At 50.9% G+C, this 25,306-nt stretch overlaps 1 protein-coding gene across 6 annotated transcripts in view; it reads right to left on the bottom strand.

Annotated features, from left to right (window-relative positions):
* Positions 1 to 25,306, bottom strand: part of VDR (vitamin D receptor) — a 93,567-nt gene that overhangs the window by 4,341 nt on the left and 63,920 nt on the right. For all 6 annotated transcript variants that reach the window (XM_024736539.1, XM_024736535.1, XM_024736536.1 and 3 more), the window contains 6 exons: positions 17,290 to 17,420; positions 9,797 to 9,981; positions 9,474 to 9,594; positions 6,632 to 6,803; positions 559 to 710; positions 273 to 389 (listed from right to left, as the gene is read on the bottom strand). In XM_024736539.1, coding sequence (XP_024592307.1) covers positions 273 to 389; positions 559 to 710; positions 6,632 to 6,803; positions 9,474 to 9,594; positions 9,797 to 9,981; positions 17,290 to 17,420 — 878 coding nt within the window. The remainder of the gene's footprint in view (positions 1 to 272; positions 390 to 558; positions 711 to 6,631; positions 6,804 to 9,473; positions 9,595 to 9,796; positions 9,982 to 17,289; positions 17,421 to 25,306) is intronic.

Below are 25,306 nucleotides of genomic sequence, written 5' to 3'. Positions count from 1 at the left end.
CACAAGAGCAGAGCTTGAGTACTGCCTGTGGCCTGAGACGCCCCATCTGTTTGGTTCCTCCGAATCCCACCCATGAATCACCAATGGTCTTGCTAGGGCGAGGCCAAGGACAGTGAGGGAACCGTCAACATACACACAGCACACGGGCTGGGCAGACCCAGCAAAGTGGGTGGTTCCTTGTTGGTCTCTCCCTGTGCTCGCTTCTCCCTCCAATCTTCCCTGCTGGCCCCCAGCGGGACTTCCTCCTTCCTGCTCCCCACACTGCTAGGTACCTGGGGAGACAATGCAGATGGCCATGAGCAGCACGTGTTCCTCCTCATGCAAGTTCAGCTTCTTCAGCCCCACCTGGAACTTGATGAGGGGCTCGATCAGCTCCAGGCTGTGTCCAGCTATGAGAGAGAACGGCCAGCTGCTGTGGGCACCCACCCCACCCCACCTCCGGCCCGACCCTCACCCTTCTCTCCCTGGTGCTGCCGCACTCCCTCTGATGTGCCTGGTGGGGCCCATGACCCCGGGAGGGGTGGAGCCGGGGCAGGAGGAGGCAGAGCCCAGCCGCACCTTTGGTTACATCACTGACTTGGTACTTGTAGTCCGGGCTGCCACAGGTCCAGGACATGTCGTCCATGGTGAAAGACTGGTTGGAACGCAGCATGATGACCTCAATGGCACTCGACTTCAGCAGCACGATCTGGTCCTCGGGGGTGAGGTCTCTGCCAGGGAGGGGGCGGCGGGGGGGGGAGGTCAGGTTACTGGTTCATGCAAATCAGTGTGGTGCTTTGACAGGTGTACACCTGCCAGGTGACCAGCACGTACCCTGGGTCCTCCATCGAGGAGCTTGCAGCCTGGTTGGAAAGAACGAGCCTGTTTCTTGAGGGAGAATGACTTGAGAACAACTCAAAGCTGTGACCAAATGCCAACTGATGTAGCTCAGCTACTAAGACACGGAAAAGTGACTTTCTAGGGTCTCCAAGGTCGGAGCAGCCATGGCTCTTCTAGGGTTAGGAAGATAGAGCCTGAAGAAGCTCCCAGGGCTATGGCATGAATACGGTCATCTGCAAAAGCATGGCCAGAGCCATCCCCAGTGGCTCCCATGCTTTCTGTCCCTCTCCCTCTTCCTGCCCTTCGGTCCTTCCGGTAGTGAAGTCAACTCTGTCTCCAGGACATCTCTGGACTCCCACTCCCACTGGGCTGCTCTGATTCAGAGCTCCAGCATCTTTTTCAGTTGCCTCTTACTGGACTCCTGGAGTCAAGTCTCTCGTTCACCTTTCTTACTATTGCTACAGGGGCGTGTCACTCCTGTGCTCAGAAATCCCCACTGACTATCTAATGCCCCAGGATCAAGCCCATACGCCGTAACTTGGCCCCAACCTGTCTTTCCAGCCCCCGTTCCCATCACAGACTCCACCAACCCCCCATTCTAACAACATCGGACGACTCCACATTCAGGCCTTTGAACGTGGGACAGCTCCAGCTTAGAGCGCCCATCTTCTGCTCCACCCCACCTTTCTGGTCCTGAATCCAGTGAGGTCTCCACTGGATCCCTCCACCCTTCGATTCTCTTCATAGAATCAGAGCCATTCCTTTCCGACCTGCCGCACGTTGCCTGTAATCCTATTTTACCCTTTCCCCTTCTTTGCCTCTGTCCTTTAGATACTTGTCTCTCTCTGTCCTTTAGATGCTTGTCTCTGGCTCTTCATCGTAAGCTACCTGAGGGCCAGCACCACCTCTTAATGACTTTAGTGTTGCCCTCACACCGTTCACTGAGCCCTGAGCATGAGGAGGGGGTCGACAGCTATGTGTTGACGAGTCAAGAGGCTCATGAATAGTTCCACTGTTCTGAGTCACGAGCTGGGCTTGTCTGAACAATGACAAGGAAAAGGCAGGACCCACAGATCAAATTGCTTCCTCTTTTTCCTCCCTTTCTCTTTCTGTGGATTTCCTCCTGGATATCCGTCGATGGGCTGTCGTCCCCTGTGGCTGCACTTTGGAAAGTAAAAAGGTGGGAAACTGATACTTGTCTCTCTCTGTCCTTTAGATACTTGTCTCTCTCTGTCCTTTAGATGCTTGTCTCTGGCTCTTCATCGTAAGCTACCTGAGGGCCAGCACCACCTCTTAATGACTTTAGTGTTGCCCTCACACCGTTCACTGAGCCCTGAGCATGAGGAGGGGGTCGACAGCTATGTGTTGACGAGTCAAGAGGCTCATGAATAGTTCCACTGTTCTGAGTCACGAGCTGGGCTTGTCTGAACAATGACAAGGAAAAGGCAGGACCCACAGATCAAATTGCTTCCTCTTTTTCCTCCCTTTCTCTTTCTGTGGATTTCCTCCTGGATATCCGTCGATGGGCTGTCGTCCCCTGTGGCTGCACTTTGGAAAGTAAAAAGGTGGGAAACGGATCTTAATTGATGAGAGTCCTGTATCAACAGGTGATGTATGAGGAGGCGTAAAAGGGCTTGCATGATTAGATGACCGCCAAAGGGTCTGCACTGAAGGAAAATCACGAAGTGCTAGGGTTGGAAGGCCCCACTTAGAGGCTATGTGGTCCAATTCCTTCCTCAGCATTTCTGACAGACGGCTCTCACACAGCCTCTGCAGGACTCCCCCAGTGCCAGGGAGCTTCTGGCCTCTGGATACAGCCATGAGTGCTTGGTTTTTGGGTTAATAGCCTCTTCTATTGGGCTCTAAGCCACGTGATCACACACTCATCCATTGCTTGTAGTTCTGTCCTCTCAAGGAACACAGAACCAGACTTCTCCATTAGCCGTGGGACATCCCTTTAACCATTTAAGGAAAGCCACCATGTCCCTCCTTGCCTTTTCTCTGGAATACATAGCTCTGATGCCATGGCATCTAGATGTCTCATCATCCTTGTCACCTTTTTCTGGGTGCTCAATCCACATTGAAAGAATAAAAACTAACACCACCCTCATTTGGGTTTTAATTCATTATACGAGTAAAACATGTTCATTATCAAATCTTTGGAAAATACAGTCTCCCACCCACCTATTTTTGGGCACTTTCGTTGCTTCTAAGTTTTGCTGTTATAAGGAATTCCATGAGGAACATCTTTGTATATAACCTTTTGTTCAATGGCCCACTCAAAATGGATGGCCAGAAGTGAACAAACATCTCATGGGTGCCTGGCTAGAGAGATTTCAGTGGGATCACTGCCTGCTGTGATCCAGACATACTACTTCTATGAAAGCAAACCTAGAATGACCTCAAATTACCACCCACAGCCTGGAAATACAGGGACTTTCTAAGTGCAGCTCACAGCCAGAACTGGAAATGGTAGTGGGTGGTGGTAGCGGTGGAGATAAAGGGAACTCAGTAAGAGACCTCGTTCCTGCTGTGATGGGCTCCGGCTCTGGGCCTCCTCCCTGGACCTGAGTAATATTTACACCCTGATCAGTTTCCACACCTGTGGCCACTTCTGGGCCCCTGTGAGGTGCTCTGGGGATGTCTTGTCTTCCCCACACCCCTAGGCAGGGTCCAGCCTCTCCCCATCTGCCTTCCCTCGGTACCTCTTGGCGCCCTTATCTCTTCACCGCGGCTATTCATATGTCTATCTCTTCCATCAGACGCTGTACCTCTGGAGGCCAGGGACTGTGTCCTAGTCACCTTTTATCCCTCACAGTTTATGTAATAAGCAAGCTGATTGTTGGACAGACGAATAAGTGAATATAGAGGAAAGAGCATAGGAGGAGGGAAGCACTATGACCCCAGGCCTGTGACCCAAGAAGGAGCCCCTGGGGATGGAAATGGCAGTGAGGTCGAAGGCGTTTAGCCTTCTGGGGTTGTTGGGACCTGGTCCCTCATGCGCCCCTCTGGGCAGTGAAACCTGTGGTCCTTGGTTCTCGGATCCAAGACGGCGCCTGGCCATGGAGTCTCTGCTCCTGACACCACTTCCTCCATGCATTTCTTTTGCAGGGCTGAAGGAGGGGGATTTGTGGGGTGCAGACTGAGAGGCTGAGGGAGAAGAGGTGGGAGCCAGGGGCAGGGCCAAGACCACACCACAGGGCAGTCCACACCCAGCACAGCCCATACAGTCCCGCCCACACTGGAATCTTGTCCTGTACTCTCCCCTCCACTCACCCACACAGACGTCTCATCCTGCCCTCCCCACACCCTCCACCTCCGCCTCCAGGCAGCAAGATCAAAGCCACCAGGGACGCAGCCACTGTTCTTTCACTTCTTGGAAAAACAGAACCTCTAAGTGCAGGAACCGGCAGAACCAGCGAACTGTTGGGCTGCCCCCGCCTGGGTCCTAAGGAAGCCTGGGCTCTGGCCCCCGTCCTGGTGCAGCATCAGCTCCACCCATTTCCAGGGGGCATCCACGTAAAAGTCCCCACAGAGCTCTTGCTGAAGCCTGCTCCATTTTTGTTGGAAAACATTCCACTTTGGGTCTTCTCAAGACATGCTGAAGCCAGAAAAGTTAACCCAAGCGTGTTTAGGATTGATTTAATTGATTTTGCCTCCATAGCTGGGTGGCTCCAATACCTGCTCATATATACCTCACTTCGGCCAGGACTGCAGGGCTAGACCAGGGAACTCTGAAGGATGAGCCTTGAAAGGGAAGGGAGCGGGTAGACTTCAGCTCATCCTTGGGGAGAGGAACTGAGGGGCAGGTGGTGCTATTTTGTGCGAGGGTATATGTGGCGAAGGAAGGGAAGGGATGGGGGCCAAGAGAAAAACTGGGGCTCAGGTCACTTAGTGGAGGGGGCTGCGTTGGGGTAATCCGGTTAAATGGGTCACTTTCTTTTTAGGACAGTTTTCCCACGTGGGCAATCCTAGCCACCAAACCTTAGCATCTGGACAGGGCTTCAGGTGCCCTCTGGTCCAGCTCCCCACTGGGCAAGGTTTGGGGACTGTGTAGATGAGAGCTGCTCCTCCTGGAATTAGGATGAAAGCCACCTGCTACAGTGTATCCATCAACACCTTGAAGTGTTTTTTCTCTAGCTGTTTGCACAAAACAAGACTTTGGGAACACGTGCAGTTTGCAAACAGTAACGAGAAGAGTGGGGGAGGGAGCTGGAACTTGTACTAAGCGGAATGTTGCCATCAGTTCCAAGGAAAGACTCTGGAGGGTAAATCCCAGGCCCAGTGCGATGCTGACCTCACAGGTGACACCCGTTCTGCCTGCAGAGTGGCCTTTACTCTTTTTGATGCAACCAAAACGTGCGATACAGTAAGAGTGTCTCCACACCATTTGATGGTTTCTCTCCTTTATAATTTTCACATTAATTCCAGGAAAGAACATTGGTGAATCCCTGGTATTGGAATTGGTGTGAGGAATAAAATAACACAGAGCAGGTTGTCTCAGGACAGAAACAAACTGGGATGCGCTGGGTTTAGCTGTGTGAATTACCATCATTTAGCTGGCAATGCAGCAACTTAGACAGTAGCTGATGGCTTCCCTACGCGCCAGAGATTCACCAAACCATAAATGGCACCTCGTGTTAGCTTCCATCCAGAGCTGGCCAACGTCCAGTCATTTTCCATCTCCCAGTATTCTAGCGCTGAATCCAAGCATCAGTATTGAGGAAGCATTCTACCCCTTCTGCTAGAGCTGCCACTATTGCTACTACTTGAAATGATGAGAGTATTGCTCGATATTAATTAATTTCTTTCTTTTTTTTTTTTTTTGGTCACGCCACGTGGCACGCGGGATCTTAGTTCCCCCACCAGGGATTCCGCCTGCAGTGGAAGGTGGATCCTTAACTGCTGGACCGCCAGGGAAGTTTATTCATTTATTTCTTGACCACAATGTATATCTATTTGGTGACAATGTTCCAAATGAACTTTTAGAAAGAATGAAGCTATTGATATACACAAATATAGATATAACTGCCTCCCAACATATCTAGTAAAAGCGTCAACTTTTATGTACTTTTAAGAATAGTTAACACTGTATGACCATTTAAATATAAGTATCATAGATAGCATTATTACCAAAACAGTAGAACATTTGAATGAATGAATGAAATTTGTATGAATGAATCCATAAGGGAGAGTCTTTACTCCAGTAGAACTCCTTATACTTACCTACTTTGGCAAAAAAGATCTCAGAATGATTAGGAAACAGCCTTGAGTGAAGGGTAAATTGGGTGAAAAATGCCCAGGTTATATGTACAAGTGCGTCTCCCTCTAGGATTCCTAAATTACATCACAAGCCCAACCCTTTTTCCTCTCTATCACTTCATCCTGGTTCCAGAATTAGGTGTGCAGGATTACTGTAGGTTTAATTGAAAAGGATAATATGAGGAATAGATCCAAGGCAGCTGGAGTGGACACAGGAGTGAAGTAAGAGTTCTTAACCCGGCTCTGACACGTGGGATCCAATACTAGAAATCCTGATGTTGGCCATTGGACCTCACTGGGTTCCTGTTCCATCATATAGAAAATGTAAGGGATGCATGGCTTTCCAGTGCTGGCCTGCCGAGTAATGCTGGATGGGCTGCACTTCTTAAATACAGATTCCTGGGCCTTGCCCAGAGATTCTGACTTAGGAGGTCTGGGGTGGGGCCTGAGGCTGTATTTTGGGAAGCAGTAGATTGGTAGTTTCCAAGCCTTCTTCAGGCTCAGTCTAGGATTCTGACTCTGTTCCCTGGATGTCCCAGAAGCTCCTTACCTGAACCCTGGGATCATCTTGGCAAAGCCAATGACCTTCTGGATACTGTAACTGACCAGGTCAGCCAGGTGCGGCAGCATGGAGAGCTGGGACAGGTCCAGGGTCACAGAAGAGTCATCAGAGTCTTCTTCACTCAGATCCAGGTTGGAGAAGCCGGTTGGCTCCATCGTATCTGGGGAAGGATGAGAGAAGAGAAGGAACTACTTGAGCCAGGCTTCTGCAAGGCACCACGAGGCCCTCCTACACCCTGGCAGCAGGGCCAACTGGGAATCCCACAGTCACCATCTCTCTCCAAGGTCACTTCAGCCCAGGCTTCCCCCTAGGGTTCCCTGTGTCTTCCTTCAGCAGAGTGGGGCAGGAGAATCAAATATCAGAGACACTCTGAGATAAGAGACCTTCTTTAAGATGTGATTTTACATGTTGTTCCTAGTGATCTCAAATCAAAGATGCATTTGGGGGCTTCCCTGGCGGCGCAGTGGTTGAGAGTCCACCTGCCGATGCAGGGGACACGGGTTCGTGCCCCGGTCCGGGAAGATCCCACATGCCGCGGAGCGGCTGGGCCCGTGAGCCATGGTCGCTGAGCCTGCGCGTCCGGAGCCTGTGCTCCGCAACGGGAGAGGCCACAGCAGTGAGAGGCCCGCGTGCCGCAAAAAAAAAAAAAGGTGCGTTTGGAACCAATAAACTTGTGGAAAACAATGTTCAACCTCACTAGTGATCAAAGAATGGCCAAGAAGAACATCTACCTTTCACCTCTAAACTAGAAGCAAGTACGTTTATATGTTGACACCAGTGTTTGTAAAGAGGCAGGGAATTAGGCAATCCTTGTGCAGCTCTGGGGTATAAAGGAGCCATACATATGTGCAACTAATCTAGAAAGCTATTTGACCGTGATGGCCAAAAGCCTACAATTATGTACACTCTATGACCAGTAATCCTACTTCCATGAATTCAACATAAGGAAAAATTCAGAATAAGTGCAAATATTGAGCCACAAGCATACTGTTATCTTAATGAAGAGCTGGGAAAAAAAAATCTAGATGCCCAGTGATGGGGGTTTAGATATGTTATTGTACATTCCACCCCAGAATACTATGCAACCTTTGAAAATTATATTCTAGGCGTGTACTGAATGGTATGAAGATATGACAACATACTATCAAAAGAGAGAAGCAAGTTACCAGACTGCGTACAGCACAATTCCATTTCTGAACATATATATGTGTTAAAAAAAATTGGGAAAAGATACATCACGGTGTTAACCGTGATTATCTTTGGGTGGTAGGATTAAAGATTATATATAATATATATAATATACATAATTTAGTTTATATTTTCTGGATGTCTACAATGAACACATATTACTTTCATATAATAATTATTTTTTAAAGTTAAAAATGTTAACTAGTTTGAATTTTTCAATAAATATATGCTATACTGAACATACCATCGGGTGGTGGTAACCACCTCAAATTAATTAACCTATGATAAGAAATCAAAACTTCTAAATAACGTTAAATTATTATGAAAAGTTGAAGTACGGACCAGTGTATAGCATGCAGATTGGCCCTCTTTTTTTTTTTTCCTCCCGGCTGTGCCGCAAGGCTTGTGGGATCTTTGCTTTCCGACCGGGGACTGAACCCGTGCCCTTGGCAGTGAAAGTGTCGAGTCCTGACCACTGGACCACCAGGGAAGTCCCCAGATTGACCTTCATTGATAAAAATGAATATACCATGGAGTAAAAAGAGCAGGAAAGTGGGTAGAGAAAATTACCACAGGGGAGGGGTTACTGCAAGGTTAACTACAAGGTGAGGGGCTCAGAGGATCAGTTATCTGTGCAGTGGTCCATGCAGGTGAGTAGACACACGGCCAACTCCACTGTTATCTCTGTCTAGTTGACACAGGGAGCCCTCCCACCTACTCTGGATCTGGGCACAGATCCATCAATGAGTCTGGAAGTATCATACCTGAGGATTCTAGTTCCCCAGAGGGGAGGGGGCTTTTCCATCCCTGCCTTTCTACAGGCCCCAGCCAGAGGGCAGCTGGGTTGGGTGAGAGGTAGAAGGATGAAGGGAAGGGCAGGGGGAGGATGAGGCAGGAAGATGAAGAGAAAGGTAGGAAAGGACTATAAGAGGAAGGCAAGGACGAGCTAGAAGGGACAGGTCCTCCAGGGCCTTAGGGGCCCCCCAGGGCTTGAGGGGAAGGCGGGCTGTAGTGGGACCCACATCTTTTCCTTCCATGCTGAATTCCACCTTCCAAAGACTCAGGCTCTGGTGACTGTAGTTAATAACACTGTTTGTTATATTTGAAAGTTGCTAAGAGAGTACGTCCTAAAAGTTATCACAGGGGGGAAAACATCTTCGTCACTATGTGAGGTTAACTAAACTTACTGTGGCAATCATTTTGCAATATATACATATATCACATCATTATGTTATACACCTTAAACTAATACAATGCTATATGTCAATTATATCTCAATAAAACTGGAGAAAACAAAACCCCAAATGAAACAAACAAAAAAACCCCAAGGGCCCACGCTCAAAGTACCGTTTAAAGGAATCCGGTCACTCCCAGGGAGGGAGCCAGGGGCCGAAGCCTGACTTAGAGGAAAGAACAGAGGCTCTGCAGGTAGACCCTGCCCACCAGACCCCTGTTTGGCCCCTTCCTCAGAGTCCTCCACGTGGGCCCTCAGGAAAGCCCCGCCTCTTCTCTAAAAACGGTTTTTCTCTGAGGACGTTGCCTGGCACACAGTATGTAAGTGCTGTCCTTCCAGCTGCAGCCAAGGACAGGTGGGCTGGGGAAGCTCTGGGCTCTCTGGGAGGGGGCGCGCAGTCCCACTTACCTGGAGAGGAGGTGTAGCGATCTGAGCAGGCGGAGGATGAGTTTCCAGAGCAGCTGGGCGTGTGTATGAACCAAGGCCCTGAGGGATGGTTCCCTTCATTCTCACCCTCTCGAACCGGAGGCTGGAGGGAAAGGTGGAGCATCAGAGGCCCACACTTGGAGGTCACCTTCTTACCCCAGCCCTGATCTCTGACAGGAGGGGGAGTCCTCTCCAGTGTCAGAAGGCCAGAGCAGCCTCCGTCCCTTCCCAGGTTCTGTGCCCAGATGCCCCTTTGCCCTCCGTCCCCCTCCAAGCCCGGGCTCTGCTGGTGGCTTGTGCTGTACCCGGAACTGGCTGAAGTCGGCGTAGGTGGGGTCATAGGTCTTGTGGTGGGCGTCCAGCAGGATGGCGATGATGCGTTGCTGCTCGTCGGACAGCTTCGGCCGCAGGCTGTCCTTCAAGGCCTCCTCCTCCTTCCTCTTGAGGACCATCTCCCGCTTCCGCTGCACCTCTTCATCAGTCAGGATGACTGTGGGGCAGGAAGGGGGGAGTCAGGAGGGCTCCCCTGCAGCACCTCCAAGGAACCTTCCTCCAGGTAAAGGCACGAGATGGAAGGGGCTGTGCCTCACACTTGGAGCTCACCGGGCCGTCGGGCCACGGGGACACCAAGCCCACAATACGAACGGAAGATTGCGTGTTCTATGTTGAAAAGGCAGGCGCGTGAGACAGGAGGAGATAGAGGATTGGGGAGATGGGATGCCTGGGATCTCAATAACAAGGTGTCTGACTCTGCACAGATTGAGCTCTCCAGGCTTCTGTTTGCTTGTTTCTAAAATGAGAAGTGTGGACCATATGATCTCTTCTAAGTCCCTGTTTTGTTCCTTCCTCCATAAGGCAGGCGTATGTGGGGATCCTACCTCAAAGGACCGACTGCTTTGAGACCTGAATGCAGGCCTACCACAGAGCAGACGCTCACTAAACATTTGTTCTTGTAGCTTCTACCCCCACCCTGTATTTCCTGATCCTGAGGGAGACACTGGGGGGAGGGAGGGTGCACAGTCACGGCGATAGAGGCTAGGAGGTGCTGAGAAGACCTCACACGGCCTTCCCCACATCCAAGTTTCCATGTTTGTGATCTACTATGACCAACGTAGAAAGACTTTGTCTCTTTGGTTGGGCCCAAACAACCCCTGCCTCAGCCAATCCAATCTTGGAATGACTGCCCAAGGAAGTTTTCGAGTCCTCTGGAAGTCCCCAAGCATAGCAGCTCACAGCTCTAATCTGGGAAGCTCTCTCCAGCAACTGGCCAGTGTATACCGCCTCGGGGATCCCCTGTCCCCTGCAGGCCGTGCAGGGGCTCCGGGCCTCCCGGTGCTGGGGCAGCTGCCGGGAGGGCGGGGCTGGGAGCAGGGGTGCTTAGCACAGCAGCCGGGCACACAGACCTCCCGGCTGGGGCTTGCAGAGCGCTGACGGCAGGAGTGGGCACTGGGGCCCTCAGTCTGCAGCTGCTTGTTCTCTGCTGGTCTTACCAGGGCATCTGCCCACAGAACTGAGAGTTTCACAAGAGCAAGAAAAGGAACCAGAACCCCAGGGTGGGTGGGTGCCCAGCTTCGAGAAAGGCCTATTGGCCTAGGCCCCTTGGGTGGGGGAAGGATGAGAGAAGTTGGTGGGGGTGGAGAGGGAGAGCCTGTCCGGAGTGGGAGTGGGCACAGCAGGAAAGGGAAGCCTGCTGCGAAAGATGGCCTGTTTCTTCCAGAGCTGAAACAAACTATACCAAGAGGAAGACTGGGGTGGACACCACGCCCAGGTTACTGACTCACCTGCCCGAAGAGCTGCCAGCCCTCCTCCCACAGAGGGTGTCTGCTCAGACCCCAAGAGATCGAGCAGGGTGGGCGAGGGAGCATCCCATTTAAGGCAGGGTGCGAGGCCGTAGCCTGGGGAAGCCGAGATTAGGTGTCGGGTCTTTCCTGCTCACCTGCGGGGCAGGTGGAGGAGGTGATGAGGCTGGAGCCGGGGTGGGGGGTGGGGGGCTGGCTCTGTGTGCCCACAGGCATGCTTCTCAGCCCCAACAGGGCTCTGATAAGCCCCTGTGATTCTATGATGTCACTCTCCTGCTCAGAAACTTTTTCTGGATCCTTCCTGCTTACCATGCCCCAACTAAAGTCAAGATTCTCCGTGATTCCCCTCCTTCCTAACTTTCCAACCTCACTTCCCGGTGCCACTGGACACAGCTTCTGCTCTAGTCACGTTGGGACTGCTGACCTGTGAACATGACCTGCCACGGCATTTCTCCTTGTGCTGGATGCCTGTCCAGCTGGGTCTTCTCTCCCCAGTAGCCATGCAAGCTCTATTGGTTCTCCAGCACCCAGTTCACAGCCCTCTCGTGTGACGAGAGGCTTTCTTATTACCTTGATGTGCAGTGAGCCGTTTTTCCCACACACACTGGCACCCGATCGTTTTTCACTCTGTTACATTTACGGTTAGTACAGGTCCCAGTAAATACCTTTATAGAGAGAGCCTAAGAAGTTCAAGGTCTCCTTCACTGGAACTGCAGGCTACCTAAGGGTGGGGGCCACATCCTACAGTGCCTGTGTCTTCCGCACCAAGGCTAGCCCAGCGAGGCTTCCTCAACAGTCTGACGCACTGGACACCCAGCACACCAGCACTGGCTGTACCTACTATGTGCTGGTCGTCATCCTGGCTCAGGAAAGAATGGTGCGAAGTATAGCAATGCTGAGCGGTCCCAACCACGTCGGAATGGCACATGCCGCATGCCAGTCCACCAGATCACTGAGCAAAGCTTACATTCTTCATTTAAATCATTGTGACGGAAGTATTTTCAAGACAGAATACCTTGTAACAGAACACCCGTAACATCATGTAACCTTTGCCTGACGGTTCAGAGGCATCATTCTGAATAATTCCTGGACTTTGCAGGGACAAGGTTATGACCTCAGAATTGTATGGAGCTGTTTTCCTATATGCACTATATGACTCACCCAGCTGTGATTCTGAGTTCTTGTACTACTTTTCATACCAGTCTAGCCCGCTCTCTTCAGCTATGTGTTGTCTCTTCTTATTTGTGTGTCTCTAGAAGTATGCCTTTATCCCCCTTAAGAGTTACTTCTCATCTGTTGGGAGCTGGAAATCCTGGTGATCAAGCTGTGTGTAATAAAAAATACTGTTAATAAACATAGAGGTTTGTTTGAATGTACCAGGCACTATTCTAAGTGCTTCTATATATTAACTCACATTACTTAGTCCTTATAATAACCCCTAAGGCAGGTACTATTATCCTCACTTTGCAGATGAGGGAAGTGAGGCCCAGAGAGGCTATAACACTTGTTCAGAGTCACACAGCAAACAAGTGGTGGAGCTGGTATTTGGGCCTGGGCAGTCTGGCTCTACAGTCCAAGGTCCTAACCACTACCCCATACTGCCTGTGACTATAATTGGCTATGAATGTTCAGCAGGACCCTGGTCCTCAGCCATGGAGTCCTGACACACAAGGTGTTCCAATCCATCTGAAGAGTATGAAAAAGTAAATAAAGTCGCAAAGCTGGTAAGTGATTTACCTTAAAAGGAAAAAGTTAAGAGATTTGAGGTTAACCTTATGACACTGATCTTCTCCCTCACTTCTAGCGAACAGTGACCACCATCCCATGTGCAGTACTAGAGGAAGAAATGCTAAGATCCGCTGGTTTCAGATGAAGGCTGCCAATCCATGGGCCTCCCTCCAGGCAACATTTTCTGGGGACTAATAAGTCATAATTCTCTCACATATGCAGATGTCGTTGTGACTTATGAAATAAGTCATTTGTTTAAAGGGGCTGTTAATTTCATAGGATTTAAAGAATCATTTTCTCAATGAATTGCTACTAAAAATACCATTATTATCACGTAGGAGGACACTTTTTTTGTTTGTTTTATTTTTTGTGGTTTTTTTGGCTAAACAATAGAAATTTATTTCTCACTAGGAGGCACATTTTGAAGTTAAAAGCCACTCAAGTTAAAAGCCCACCGATGGGCTCTCCAGTGAATAAAGGACATGAGCTGTGCGCAGGGGTTTTGCGAATCCATATGGCTGCTTAGCCGCTTCCCAGGTCCTCGCTGAGTGTGCAAACGGCTTTGCTCAAGTTAATCCCATGCAAGATATTCCCTGTTCCATAAAGTCTAGAACAGAGTTAGGGAGTCAAGATCTGAAAGCACGAACAACGTAAAAACATTTCAGTTTGCCACGGGTGGCCTAAGGACAGCATTAGGGAAACAGACATAAAATTTTCCCAAATGAATGACATTGACAATATCAGATTGGGAGATCTTCCTGATATATAAATCAGTGGGAGATGCAGAGATACAAAGAAGCATAATGGGGAGCTAATATTCAATCATTCAACACATATTTATTGAGTACCTACTATGTGCCAGGGGCTGTGCTCATGCTGGGCAGAAAAGATGTACATGTATAAAAACATTAAACAAGTTCACATGTGCAGGCCAGGTCTACAAGAGGCCAGAGCTCAACTGTGAAATGTCTTGGGCTCCAAGGACATCAAGTCAACCTGGACTCGAAGAGAGACAGAATCCTTAGTGGGAACAAACTCTCTTCCGCCCGTCCTATAGGGCCCCAGGCAGTGCCTGGAAATGCACAGTGGAGGCGCTCTGGCCCACTGAGGGGAGCGGGGAGAAAAGGGGAGGGGGGCCGAGGGGCTGTGCTGGGGTGGAGCCCACAGGCTTGACCTTTGGAAACAGGCCTAGATTATTAGCTTTGGAGGCATGATATTTTAATTTCTCTGAATTTGCTCATCTATCACAAAAAATAAAAACAGAAGCATTTACATATTTAGGGATTGTTGTCAGACTTTAACAAGAAAGTACTAGTGCCTGACACTGGTACAGTAAGTGGTCAATAAACATTGGTTCCCACAGGCATCTCCTCAGCTTCTCCTGCCTCCTCTAGGAAACGGCCACCTCCCTGTCCCAACCAGAAAGGAGCCTGGGTTTGCAGCTCCCTTCAAAGGGAGCTCTGGGGTGCCCTGTGGTTTTACTAATGTTGACACTCAGCTGTCTCTAGGAGGCTAGGCCTTGGGGATGACAGCCAGCCTGGGTGATACATAAGCAGCTCTCCTAGGGGACCTGAGCTGGGGAGCTCCAGGCCCCCCAAAGCTTGGCTAACCTGAGGCAGGAAATAGAGCTCTTCCTGGAGGACCTTCCCTTTGGGGCAGTGGGAAGACTAAGCCTCGCGTTGGCCCAACATTTCTATTACAGATGGAGCTCTGGGGCCCAGACCCCAAAAGCGCAGCTCTACCAGCCCATCCCTAACTCAGCACAGCTCCCTGCACTAGCATGGCGAGAGTGGTGGGCACAGGGTTGCCCTGGGCATAGAGCAGGACGGGAGCACGGGGCTCCGTCCGAGAGACTGAGGCTGAGATTAGGTTGGCTGAGGCACAAAGCTGACCAGGGGCTGGGGGTGGGCATCCACTTCTGGATTGCTGGCCCCCCACCACGTGGTGTTCCTGGGGTGGAAGCACCCTGAAACACTTAAGGCCTGCTCATCACGGTGGGTGCAGTGCTCTCCACGGGGACCAGGATGATCTAGGAGGGACAAAGAGTTGGATTCTAGTCCCAACACGCTTTCTGACTCCAATCCTGGTATTAATATTCTTGCCTTTCTGGGTCTCAGATGATTTCTAAGTGTGCTCCCTGTTCTAAGTGGATGGAACATCTCTTTTCTCCTGAGACAAAGGAGAGGCACTTCTGGGACATCAGTGAGGCTGGCCCTGACCAGAACTCCCGTGGTAGAGCCTTACTGAGTTCCAGGTGTAACTCTGGGCCATTCTTGGTTGGCTGGAGCCTTAGAACCACAGCCCCCTGCCCTGTGGAGGCTGTGTGCTCAGAGGGGGCGGGGGCAGGGGCGGCGCACACTGCTTCCTGTTTACGTCCAGCCCAGCACCTTGAACAGAGCAGGCTGCACTAAGCCAACGTGTGAGAAGCTCCACGAGGCACCCAGGCCTTGAGCCTCCATGACTCCAGGATAAACAGGAGTTGGGTGCGGCAGGGGACCCGGGCTAGGAGTGATCAGCGTGCCCAGGCCTGCATGCTCCCATGGAGGCGAGGAGGAACGATGGCCTGGAAGCTTCTTCCAGGGCTGCTGGCATTGGCTGAGGAGCTGGTATCGGGAGTGAGGGGCCATGGCCCACCAGAAGGGAGCCTGTCAAAGCCCGAGGAGGCCTCACTGGGGCCACCACTTGGCCTCTGTTTCCCAAAAACAGAGCATTTTTTCCCATCAACGAAGAAATTTCCCATCCCCTCAGCGCTGTCCTGTGGCGTTTTCCTTGTTCCAGACACGTCTCCCCTGTACCTAACGTCTCCAATGCCCACCCCCCGCCCCCCAGAATTGGCCCCATGGCCAGGAGGGCCTCCAGGGGTGGCTGTATCTGAATGTCCCTCCTGAGTCTCCTCAGGCCCATAGCTTAGCAGGGCACGGCCCCCATCCCAGGCCCTGGAAGGGATCAGGGTACAGTTCACAGATGGGGGTGAGCAAAAGGCACAGAGCAGGGAAGAGTGTGCAGAGGGCACCCATGACCAGGCCAGCCCAGTGCCCTTGCTTCCAGCCCAGGGGAGGGCCTGGCCAGCCCTTCCCAGGGTCTACTGAATTCAATGGTTACTCTGCTTACCAAGTAACTGGCACTAGAGCTCAGATGCAAAGTCCAGGGGTTATTTTTAGTTTAGCTTAGTTTTGTTTTGTTTTGGCCACGCCACACAGCATGTGGGATCTTAGTTCCTGACCAAGGATCCAACCCGCGCCCCCTGAGTTGGAAGCACGGAGTCTTAACCACTGGACCGCCAGAGAAGTCCCTAAGGGTTGTTTTTTTTTTTTTGCGGTACGCAGGCCTCTCACTGTTGTGGCCTCTCCCGTTGCGGAGCACAGGCTCTTAGGCTCTGGACGTGCGGGCGCAGTGGCCATTGCTCACAGGCCCAGCCGCTCCATGGCATGTGAGATCTTCCCGGACCAGGGCACGAACCCGTGTCCCCTGCATCGGCAGGCAGACTCCCAACCACTGCGCCACCAGGGAAGCCCCCCAAGGGTTGCTTTTAACAGTGGGTCAGAACATGTTAACCTGCCACATTGGTCCTCTTCTGCAATGCCAGTGCTGGGCAGGAAGTCCTAGAGGATCGATCCTCTTTTTCCATCTGGATCTAGAGGGTCCTCCTAGAGTCTAGGGCTTCCCCTTACAGGATCTTTCCACCTAGTCCTGGACACCAGCCCTCGGATCTGCTCACTGGGCCAGAGTGGCTGGAAGGCTAGGGTGGGGCAGAACCCCCATGACAGCCAGGCTCTGAATGTTTCTCCTCTCCATCACTCCCGCCCCTCCCCACTCACAACAGCCCTCTCTCCCAAAGTCCAAAGAACCCTGGGGTCCTTGAGCCTCATCCTTTCCCCGAAGGTCCTGGAAAGAGGCTGCTGTAAGAATGGCGATGACATCTTAGAGGAAGACAAACCTGGGGGCGGGGCTCATGTAGGCAGTGCCCTGCCTGTCCCCTCCTCACAGGCCTCGCACAGGACGGGCCCTTCCTGGGCCTCAGGACACACACACACACACACACGGATCCTAAAAAGGCTGGCAGGACTCCTTGGGCCTTTGATCTTGGAGTTCCAGCCGCCCTGCCTGATGCAGCTGGTCCCACTCATGCCCGGACTCCCGACCCAGGCCCCAAATGCCGGCAGCTACAGAGGAAGGGCAAGAGGACATTGCTGGGCAAACCTGCGTAAACGGCAGCCACCTTCCCCCTGACCGCGCCCTCGCCCCGCCCAGGCCCCGCCGCTGAAACTCACACTCCTTCATCATGCCGATGTCCACACAGCGCTTGAGCCGGCAGGCCTGGCAGTGGCGGCGGTTGTCCTTGGTGATGCGGCAGTCTCCATTGAAGGGACAGGTGAACAATGCCTTCCGCTTCATGCTCCGTCTGCGGAGAGAGCACAGACCCTCGGCTGGGTCACCTGCTTCCCAGCCCCTCGGCCCTGCCTGTGGGAGAGTGGCCTGAGAGGGCTGTGATCAGGAGACCTGCCAATGCCCCCCCAACCCCCCACCCCGGGGCTCTATGTCTCCCAAGGAGGATGGCGGCCCAGCCCAGTCATTTCCTACTCTGCCCCCATCATTGGTTTTACTTACCTTTACAGTACTCTCCTACTCCCTTTCTTTTTATTACACAGGAAATATGAGTGAATTAGCTAGCAAAAAAAAATTTTTAATACTGAAATCTGCAGAGTTGCCCTCACTGCCTTTAGTGCCATCATGAGAGGCGATGAAGCTGGTCTCAGCTTTAAGTCTTCTAGAGTCAGAGATCTGCGACTAGAGCATCCCCGGTTCAGGGACAGACACGTGCACAGGTGCACAGAGAAGCGAGAAAGGGCCCAAACCATAGCTTCAGACATCCAGACAAGCTGCCCAGAAAGAGAAGCAGCCACATGAGCAGGTGGGTGCCTCGAGGTTTGGCCTTGGCTTTCGGAAAGGTAGAGGAAGTTAAAGAGTTCTGTAAGAACAGAAAACTACCGAAGAGCTCTTAGCTCTTAGCTGGCACCTACCGCTCCACCCCACAGCCTATGTAAATTTGTGTGTGTGTGCACACACGTGTGCGTGTGTGTGCACACGTGTGTGTGTGTGTGTGTGCGTGCACAGGCATGCGTGCAAGCCCAAAGGCTCATTTTCCTAATTCCGGCTTTCTCCCCTGCTCCCAGCCACAGCACATGGGACGTTCCTGAGGCTGCGTAAAGGACAGCTCCCCAGAGGCTTCTCAGCATCTGTATCCTAGAGGTTCCTCTTACTCTCCCCAGCCCCAGCAAGGGCAGGCCCCACTTTTCCTGCCCCAGGACAGGTGCCAGGATTTAGCTGGGGAAAGATGGTGGCAGAATCACTTTCTCTGTGAGCAAGCAGCATCTTTCAAGGAGCTGTGGAGATGCCCAAGCCTTAGAAACCAAGGTCCGGGCTCAACCCTTTCCCTCTCGTGGAGATAAGCTACCGATATCGTCTTCTCCGGTTGTCATTTACTAGTTATGTGTCACTGGAACACATATGATTTAGGACAAACACGTTCATCAGTCGACATGGACATACGGGGACCAAACCAGCTTGACCCATGGGAGAGGGGAGAAGAGACTAGAGGAACAGGAAGCCATAGGTAGTCAGACTCTAAGACCCATAGGGCGCCCCTCATTTTATGGATAGGACCCCCGAGGTGAAGAGACTTACTTGAGGCGATTTAGCAAAGAGTTGAGGCTCCCAAGTTGGGACCTTAGGAATGTGAAGCTCAGCTTTTAGCTTCCTGGATTGGACATACTGTTTCATACCCAGAAACTCAAGGAGCTCGATGAAGCTGAGCTCACAGGTGAACGGCTTCAGGCAGCTTGCCCTTGAGCACAGCTCAAGGCAAAGGACACCCAGTGGTCTGGGAAGCAGGTGCTGTTGGCTTTGGACCTCGGCCCTGGTACCCTCCCATCACAACCCTCACACCCAAGGGGTCACCAGCAGACTGGACAATACGGGGAGGTGGAGGAGTGCTAGCTATTCGGGTGGTTTAGCCCCCAGTCCAGCCCACTGAAGGCCGTGTCCTGCCCCTGCAGTGACTCCTCAGGGAGAGACTGTATCCCAGGCTCTTGCCTATGGAAACAGAAAGCCTTTTTTCCTTGTGCTTCCATACATTTACTGCAGCTTCCCAGAGGAACAGAAGAACATAGAAGCACCTTGGTTAACCTGAAATGAGATACTGTCATCACCACAGGGCACATCGATATGTTCCCGGACATGAGATTGGCTCCCCTTTTACTCCCTTCTCTCCTTCCCACTTGAGGCGTCACCTGTTATACCACAAATGCTCGGGCCCCAGAATGCCCGTAATTCTCTAACCCTACTCAAGGACCAGAAGTTTCTAATTGGAGCAAACTCTCATTTCCTTTTTTTTTTTTTTTTTTTTAAACAACCACACATTTAGCCTGGGGGCTGAGCTGAGGGGCTGCTCTGTCCTCCTACCCACTGTCTTGTCTGGCTCAGAGGTCACCCTGTTCATTCTCTAGGGCCGCGGGCAGCAAGAAGAACACACATCACGGCACCTCTAGACACATGAGCCAAAGCCTCTCACATCCCTGCGCTGGGGGCTGAGAGCTTCCCGAGGCCCCAGGAGGGAGGGGGCCCCAGCGTCCTTTCGAGGCCTGTCTCTCCTTCCTCAGGCTCTACGGGGCCTGCCCCTTGCCCCTCACCAGTGCGCACCTCCTCCAACTGCAAATTTGCTTGGAAAAAGATTTTGAAACTTCACTCTCTTCCTTTTACCTTTCTCATATTGTAAATCTGAAGCCTAACCCAGGCTTCCACACACAGGAGAGTGGAAGATAGCTGCTCAGCCCAACTTTGTCTGACAGCAGTGGATTCCAGAGAGGCTGGGGTGGGAATCCAGAGGATTCAGAGCCGGGTTAAAAGAAAATACTGGGGGAGGGGGACCAGTGTCCTTGCTTTCAACCTTATATTAGGAGTATGAAGCCCAATAGGATTGAGATTGAAAGAGGAGGAGGACCAAGACCATGACAAGGAGGGAGAGATGGAGAGAAAGGAGGTGGTGGAAGGGGGAGAGAAGAAAGGAGGGAAGGAGGGAGGGAGGGAGAGACAGGGGGAGAGAGAAAGGGACAGAGACAGCGAGGGAAGGACGGAAGGAAGGAAAGGAGAAAGAGAGGGAGGGAGGGAGGAAGAAAGATGTTAGAAATTCTACTGGCCAGGCTCACAGCAGGGCTCAGACGGGTGGTAAGAATGCAGCCTGTGGTTTTCACCCGTTGCCACACCTTGTCCTGAAGCCCACCAACCCTGTACTGTGTCTGCACATTATTTGAGCAAAGCAGAGAGCAGCCTGTAAACATATGGAGCTCTGAAGTTATTATTATGAAAGCATACAGTAACCAGCCCTTCCGTGGCTCCTCTACAGACAGAATCAGAGGCAAGGCGCTGGATAGTGGCTGGGAAGACGGAGGCTGCACATCACGGACAACGTCATCATGCTCTGGGTTGTGGGGTCATTCTTTGGGGCGGGGAAAGCTCTATCACCAACTCCGGCAGTCAGACCCAGGCCCTTCCCGGAGCCTGGGCTCTGGGGCCGGCCTTTCTGGCTTGTCTGGCCCAGCATGGCTGTTTGGCAGGACACAGTTTCCCTGGTCTCTGAAGCCCAGTTCTTCCACATTCTCCCGCCTTCTAAGGGCACTTGCACACATGTGGCTGTCAGCTAGCCTCTGCCCACGAGGACTTAGGGCAGCCAGACTGGCCAGGCCTGGCTCTGTGCTTTGTCCTGAAGGTCCACGCTCTGCCCTGCCTTCCTCCTAACACTAATTGTCTGGGAGCTGGTTTGGTTTTCAGAAACAGGAGCCTTGGGTTTCCAAGGGAGCCCATTTCCTCAGCAGCGCTCTCAGCCTGGACCCTGTCATTTTCTGGATGGTTGGCAATTATACCCCAGCTCAGGAAGGGGGGGGGGGGGGGTAGGGGTGGTGCAACCAGGCTAAATATAGACGCAGTTTCTAGAAAGCCAGGGTGAGAAAAGACATTGACGGATTCTTGCACCAGAGACCAACTCATCAAAACATGAGACAAGCAGCTCACAAAAGCATTGAGCGCCTGGGGCCAGGGTCTCGGGCCTGGGACAGGAGGGTGCTTTTTCAGTAGGTAATCCCTGACAGCAGAGACACACCTTGTAAAACCCAAAACTGGGGCCAAATACTAGCTCTGAGCTTTGTCTCCACTGCAGCTCTAGTGTCACAGAAATCCCAGAGCCCAGTCTGAATGCAGATGTCTTACAGAGCTCCTGATATGAAAGGTCTGCCTGTGTGGTCTGATAATGAGACCCACTGGGCACATTTATGTGTGGTGACATCAAGGGGTTCTCAGCAGGTGGGTTAAAAAAGAAAAACCAACTTTAAGGGATGGTAGGTTAGCACTGGTAAAGAGCGCAGGCCTCTTTTTTGGAGGGCAATTTGGCAATACAGGCATACATTGAGACATCGCAGGTTTGGTTCCAGACCCCCGCAATAAAGCCAATATCGCAATAGAGTGTGTCACGCAAATTTCTGGTTTCCCAGTGCATATAAAAGTGATGTTTACACGATATTATGATCTATTAAGTGTGTAGTAGCATTACATCTACAAAAACAATGAATACACTTTAATTAAAAAATACTTTATCATTAAACACTGTTAATTATCATCTGACAATGCAGGGTTGCCACAAACCTTCAATTTGTAAAAAACACAGTATCTGCAAAGGTATGCCTGTATCTACCAATATATGAAGTGCACAGAGCCTTTCACACAGTAAAGCCACTTCCAGGAATTCATCCTGTGGGTAGGGACCTGAGAGTTGGGTTGAGAAGGAGACTTATTTTTCACTTATGTTCCCTTTTGAACTGTCTACATCTTTTTAAAAAAAACCATTCACAGGCATTACTTAACCAGACAAAAAACAAAAACAAAAAACCCCACCCTTTATAGCTATTTTAAAAATTTAAATGAAACACAGACTTTGGTTAGATGGATCTGTTTGGGTTTAAACTCTAATGTACAACCTTGCGTAAGTTACTTAATCTCCCCATGCCCATGCCTCAGTTTCCACATCTGTAAAATGGAAACAACCCTACAGAGCGGGTTGCTGTAAGGATTAAATAAAGGAAGCAGGACCTGGTACAGGTCCAGAGAAGCTGGCAGGGAGGGGCAGTGGGAGCTGAAGGGTGGCTGAAGAAAGCAGTGAGAATCCGAGACCCTGGAAGCAAAGAGCACATCTCACACCAACGCCTGGAGTGCCTGGTGTGGGGCTCTGCAGGCAGAGAAACTCGAAACGTACCGTTGCTTTGCCTCATGTATTGTTGCACCTGATGTCTAGACCCACAGTCTTTGTGTGAGTTACAGCGAGCAATGTCCAGTTTCTCTGAGCACCAACCAGGTCTCACAGAGTCCTTGACTGACGTGAAGTTCTCTAGAGCCCCCGGACCAGCCCTTTCTTTCTCATACCTGATATTTAACTCCTGTTTGGGGACCTTTAATCAGAGACCCTTGCTGACACACAAAGTCACACATGTTCCAGGTTCCATGATGGAGGAGAGGAAAGGACTGTCTGTTCTCAGAAACTCAGACACTACAAAGGGACAGTGATAATAGGTACCACTTATTGAGCGCCTTCTCTGCCAGTACTTTACATATTCTCTCCAATGCTCTCAACAACCTATTAGGATAGGTATTATCCCTATTTTACAGGTGGTACAAAAAGGCAATGGAAAGTTAAATAATTTGCTTAATGTCACACAGCTAAAAAGTGTAAAAGCTGAGATTAGAATCAAGATCTGTTTGATTCCAAAGCCTCTGGTGTTCTTACATAATATGGTCCTTATCATGAATCCACCATATCTCAATCTAAGCCAGAGCAGCCATCAAAAGTATGCCCTCCAAAGTCCACGAGCAGGAAGCAGGGGCTGTTTGAAGGACTTCTATAGGACAGAGAAGCCACTGGGATAGAGGCAGGATCTGAGATGGGCGGGTTGGAAGTAGGGGATAACATATGGCCATCCTCTCCACTGGCACCTCTACTGCCATAGCACGGAGAGGATTCCCAGTGTGTGTCAAGAGGGAATTCACACCAGTGAGCCCTGAGGAGAGTGCTGGCTTCCTAAGGAAATAAAACACTGACCAGAAAGAGATGTACCCTCTTCCTCATGTCCACGTAGCTGCCTTTCTTTCTTTTTTTTTTTTGCGGTACGCGGGCCTCTCACTGCCGTGGCCTCTCCCGCTGCGGAGCACAGGCTCCGGACGCGCAGGCTCAGCGACCATGGCTCATGGGCGCGGTCGCTCCGCGGCATGTGGGATCTTCCCGGACCGGGGCACGAACCCGTGTCCCCTGCATCAGCAGGCGGACTCCCAACCACTGCGCCACCAGGGAAGCCCAGCTGCCTTTCTTGACACCTCCAGTGGCGTTCCCTCTCCAACTACTCTGGCCTCCTCCCCCAAAGCTTCCAAACATCACTCTTAGCTGATCCATAGCTGACCCCCTCATTCTCTTCCGTTCACATCTTTGAGCAGCTATGGAGAGAGGCCAGATGCCAAGCTGGCCTGGACAAAGTTCTCTCCAGCAACACCAACCTCTTGGTGACTCATTCACTTGTGCCCACAGAATGCCCCAAGCGACCACCCCTCTCTTCTCTATTTACTCTACTGCCTTTTAGCACTTTGAGTCACTGGACACCTGCCCCGTTGCTCTGCTCCCTTCACAGCACAGCTCCTGCAAATATTGTCAGGATGAACTTCCTGAAAGCCAGAACACTCCTCACGTTCCTGGATCGTCACCAGCCTGTGCTCCCCAAGGCCCGTCATTAACGAGGTCCCTGAGGACCTTGGGGCTCACGAACAAGAAGGCATTTCTCCACACTGTCTTTGTTGGCTTGGTACTTGCTGCACATGTCAGCTTCACGGTGTCCTAATGAGGAGGAGGGAGACGACGTACAGAGGCAAGCAGTGATCTGTTTCTCAACCTTGCCTTCCAAGTCCACCTCTTAAACGTCACCAGTATTCTTCCTTCTCTTGATCAAAAGGGTCTTTCTGATTTTTCTTCTCTGTCCTTTACACCTTTCCCTTATATCAAAATCTGGACAAAGCCATTCATGATCAGAGATTCATCCACATCCATAGATCATCACTATATATATGTGTGTGTGAGGAATTGGCCGGCAATAGTCTCTAATGTCTGACCATGGATCAATAGAACTGACCAACCTCCATAATCACACTGCGGTTTGATTATGAGTCTTGGACCCGCTGGGATGACCAGAGCTCTAGCTTCTAGAGCGGTTTAGCTTGACTTAAGAGTCAAACACTAAATGGTCAAATGGGCTTAAACCCCAGGGCTTAGAAAATAGCCAGTGACTCAACACCAGAGTAATGCTCTTGCCTTGAGAACTGCTACCGTAGGGTTGAGTGAGCTCCTTGAGAGCAAGGACTTGTGTTATCTTTGTGTTCTCAAGGATGTGGTACCGGACACAGAGAAGTACCTCCCACTGACAGAGGCCTTCCTTCCCAGGATCAGTTCACAAACAGATATAAGTGACAATGGAATTCTCGAACAACTATTTGAAATAGACTGAAGTGGAAGAATATCAAACAGAATTTGTATGAAGCAAAGGAGGAGAAGTAGGGGAAGGAGCGGGGAAAAGAAGAGAAGACATTACATATAGACAGTCTATTCTTGTTATTTGAGGTAGTTACGTTCTATCAAGCAAATACTGAACCATCGCTCCTAAGAGAATACGGGTTAGGTTCCTGAGAGCTTCTGGTCACGTTTTCATCAATCCATCAGTACATAACTTTGTTTCATGTGTGTTATCTGTTTAAAGGCACCTCATTTAATACATATTGTTGATTCATTAACATTGAACTCACAGCCCACAGCACTATAGCCCACATCTGAACAAAGCTTGTCTAACACGTCTTTTCTCTGTAAGGCAACTTGTAGCTTTCCTGTGCTTAGGAACACTTGATGGAATTTCAGCACCAGGCTTGGGTGCCGTCTTGAACAGTGAAATCACCATCAGGTACAAAAATGCAAAAAGGATGGCACTAAATAGACCAAGAAAAAGACACTTGTTTATAGCACGAGAGCCGAAGCAGAGGCAGGATGTCTTGCGTGGCCTCAGCTGGGAACGTGTGCATCGGGAGACTCGAAGTTTTCTCCACTCTGCACGTGTCCACAAACGAGCACAGAAGTGCTGCGAGTATTGGTTTGGGGATTACCAGTAAATTTTAGCAGGTTGTCAAATTTGCAGATACAGACTCCACAAACAGTGA

Source organism: Neophocaena asiaeorientalis, unplaced genomic scaffold, assembly GCF_003031525.2.
Source record: "Neophocaena asiaeorientalis asiaeorientalis breed wild unplaced genomic scaffold, Neophocaena_asiaeorientalis_V1.1 scaffold134, whole genome shotgun sequence".
Classification (NCBI taxonomy): domain Eukaryota; kingdom Metazoa; phylum Chordata; class Mammalia; order Artiodactyla; family Phocoenidae; genus Neophocaena; species Neophocaena asiaeorientalis.
Note: the sequence above shows the minus strand (reverse complement) of the source record. Positions and strands in the feature narration are given on the sequence as shown.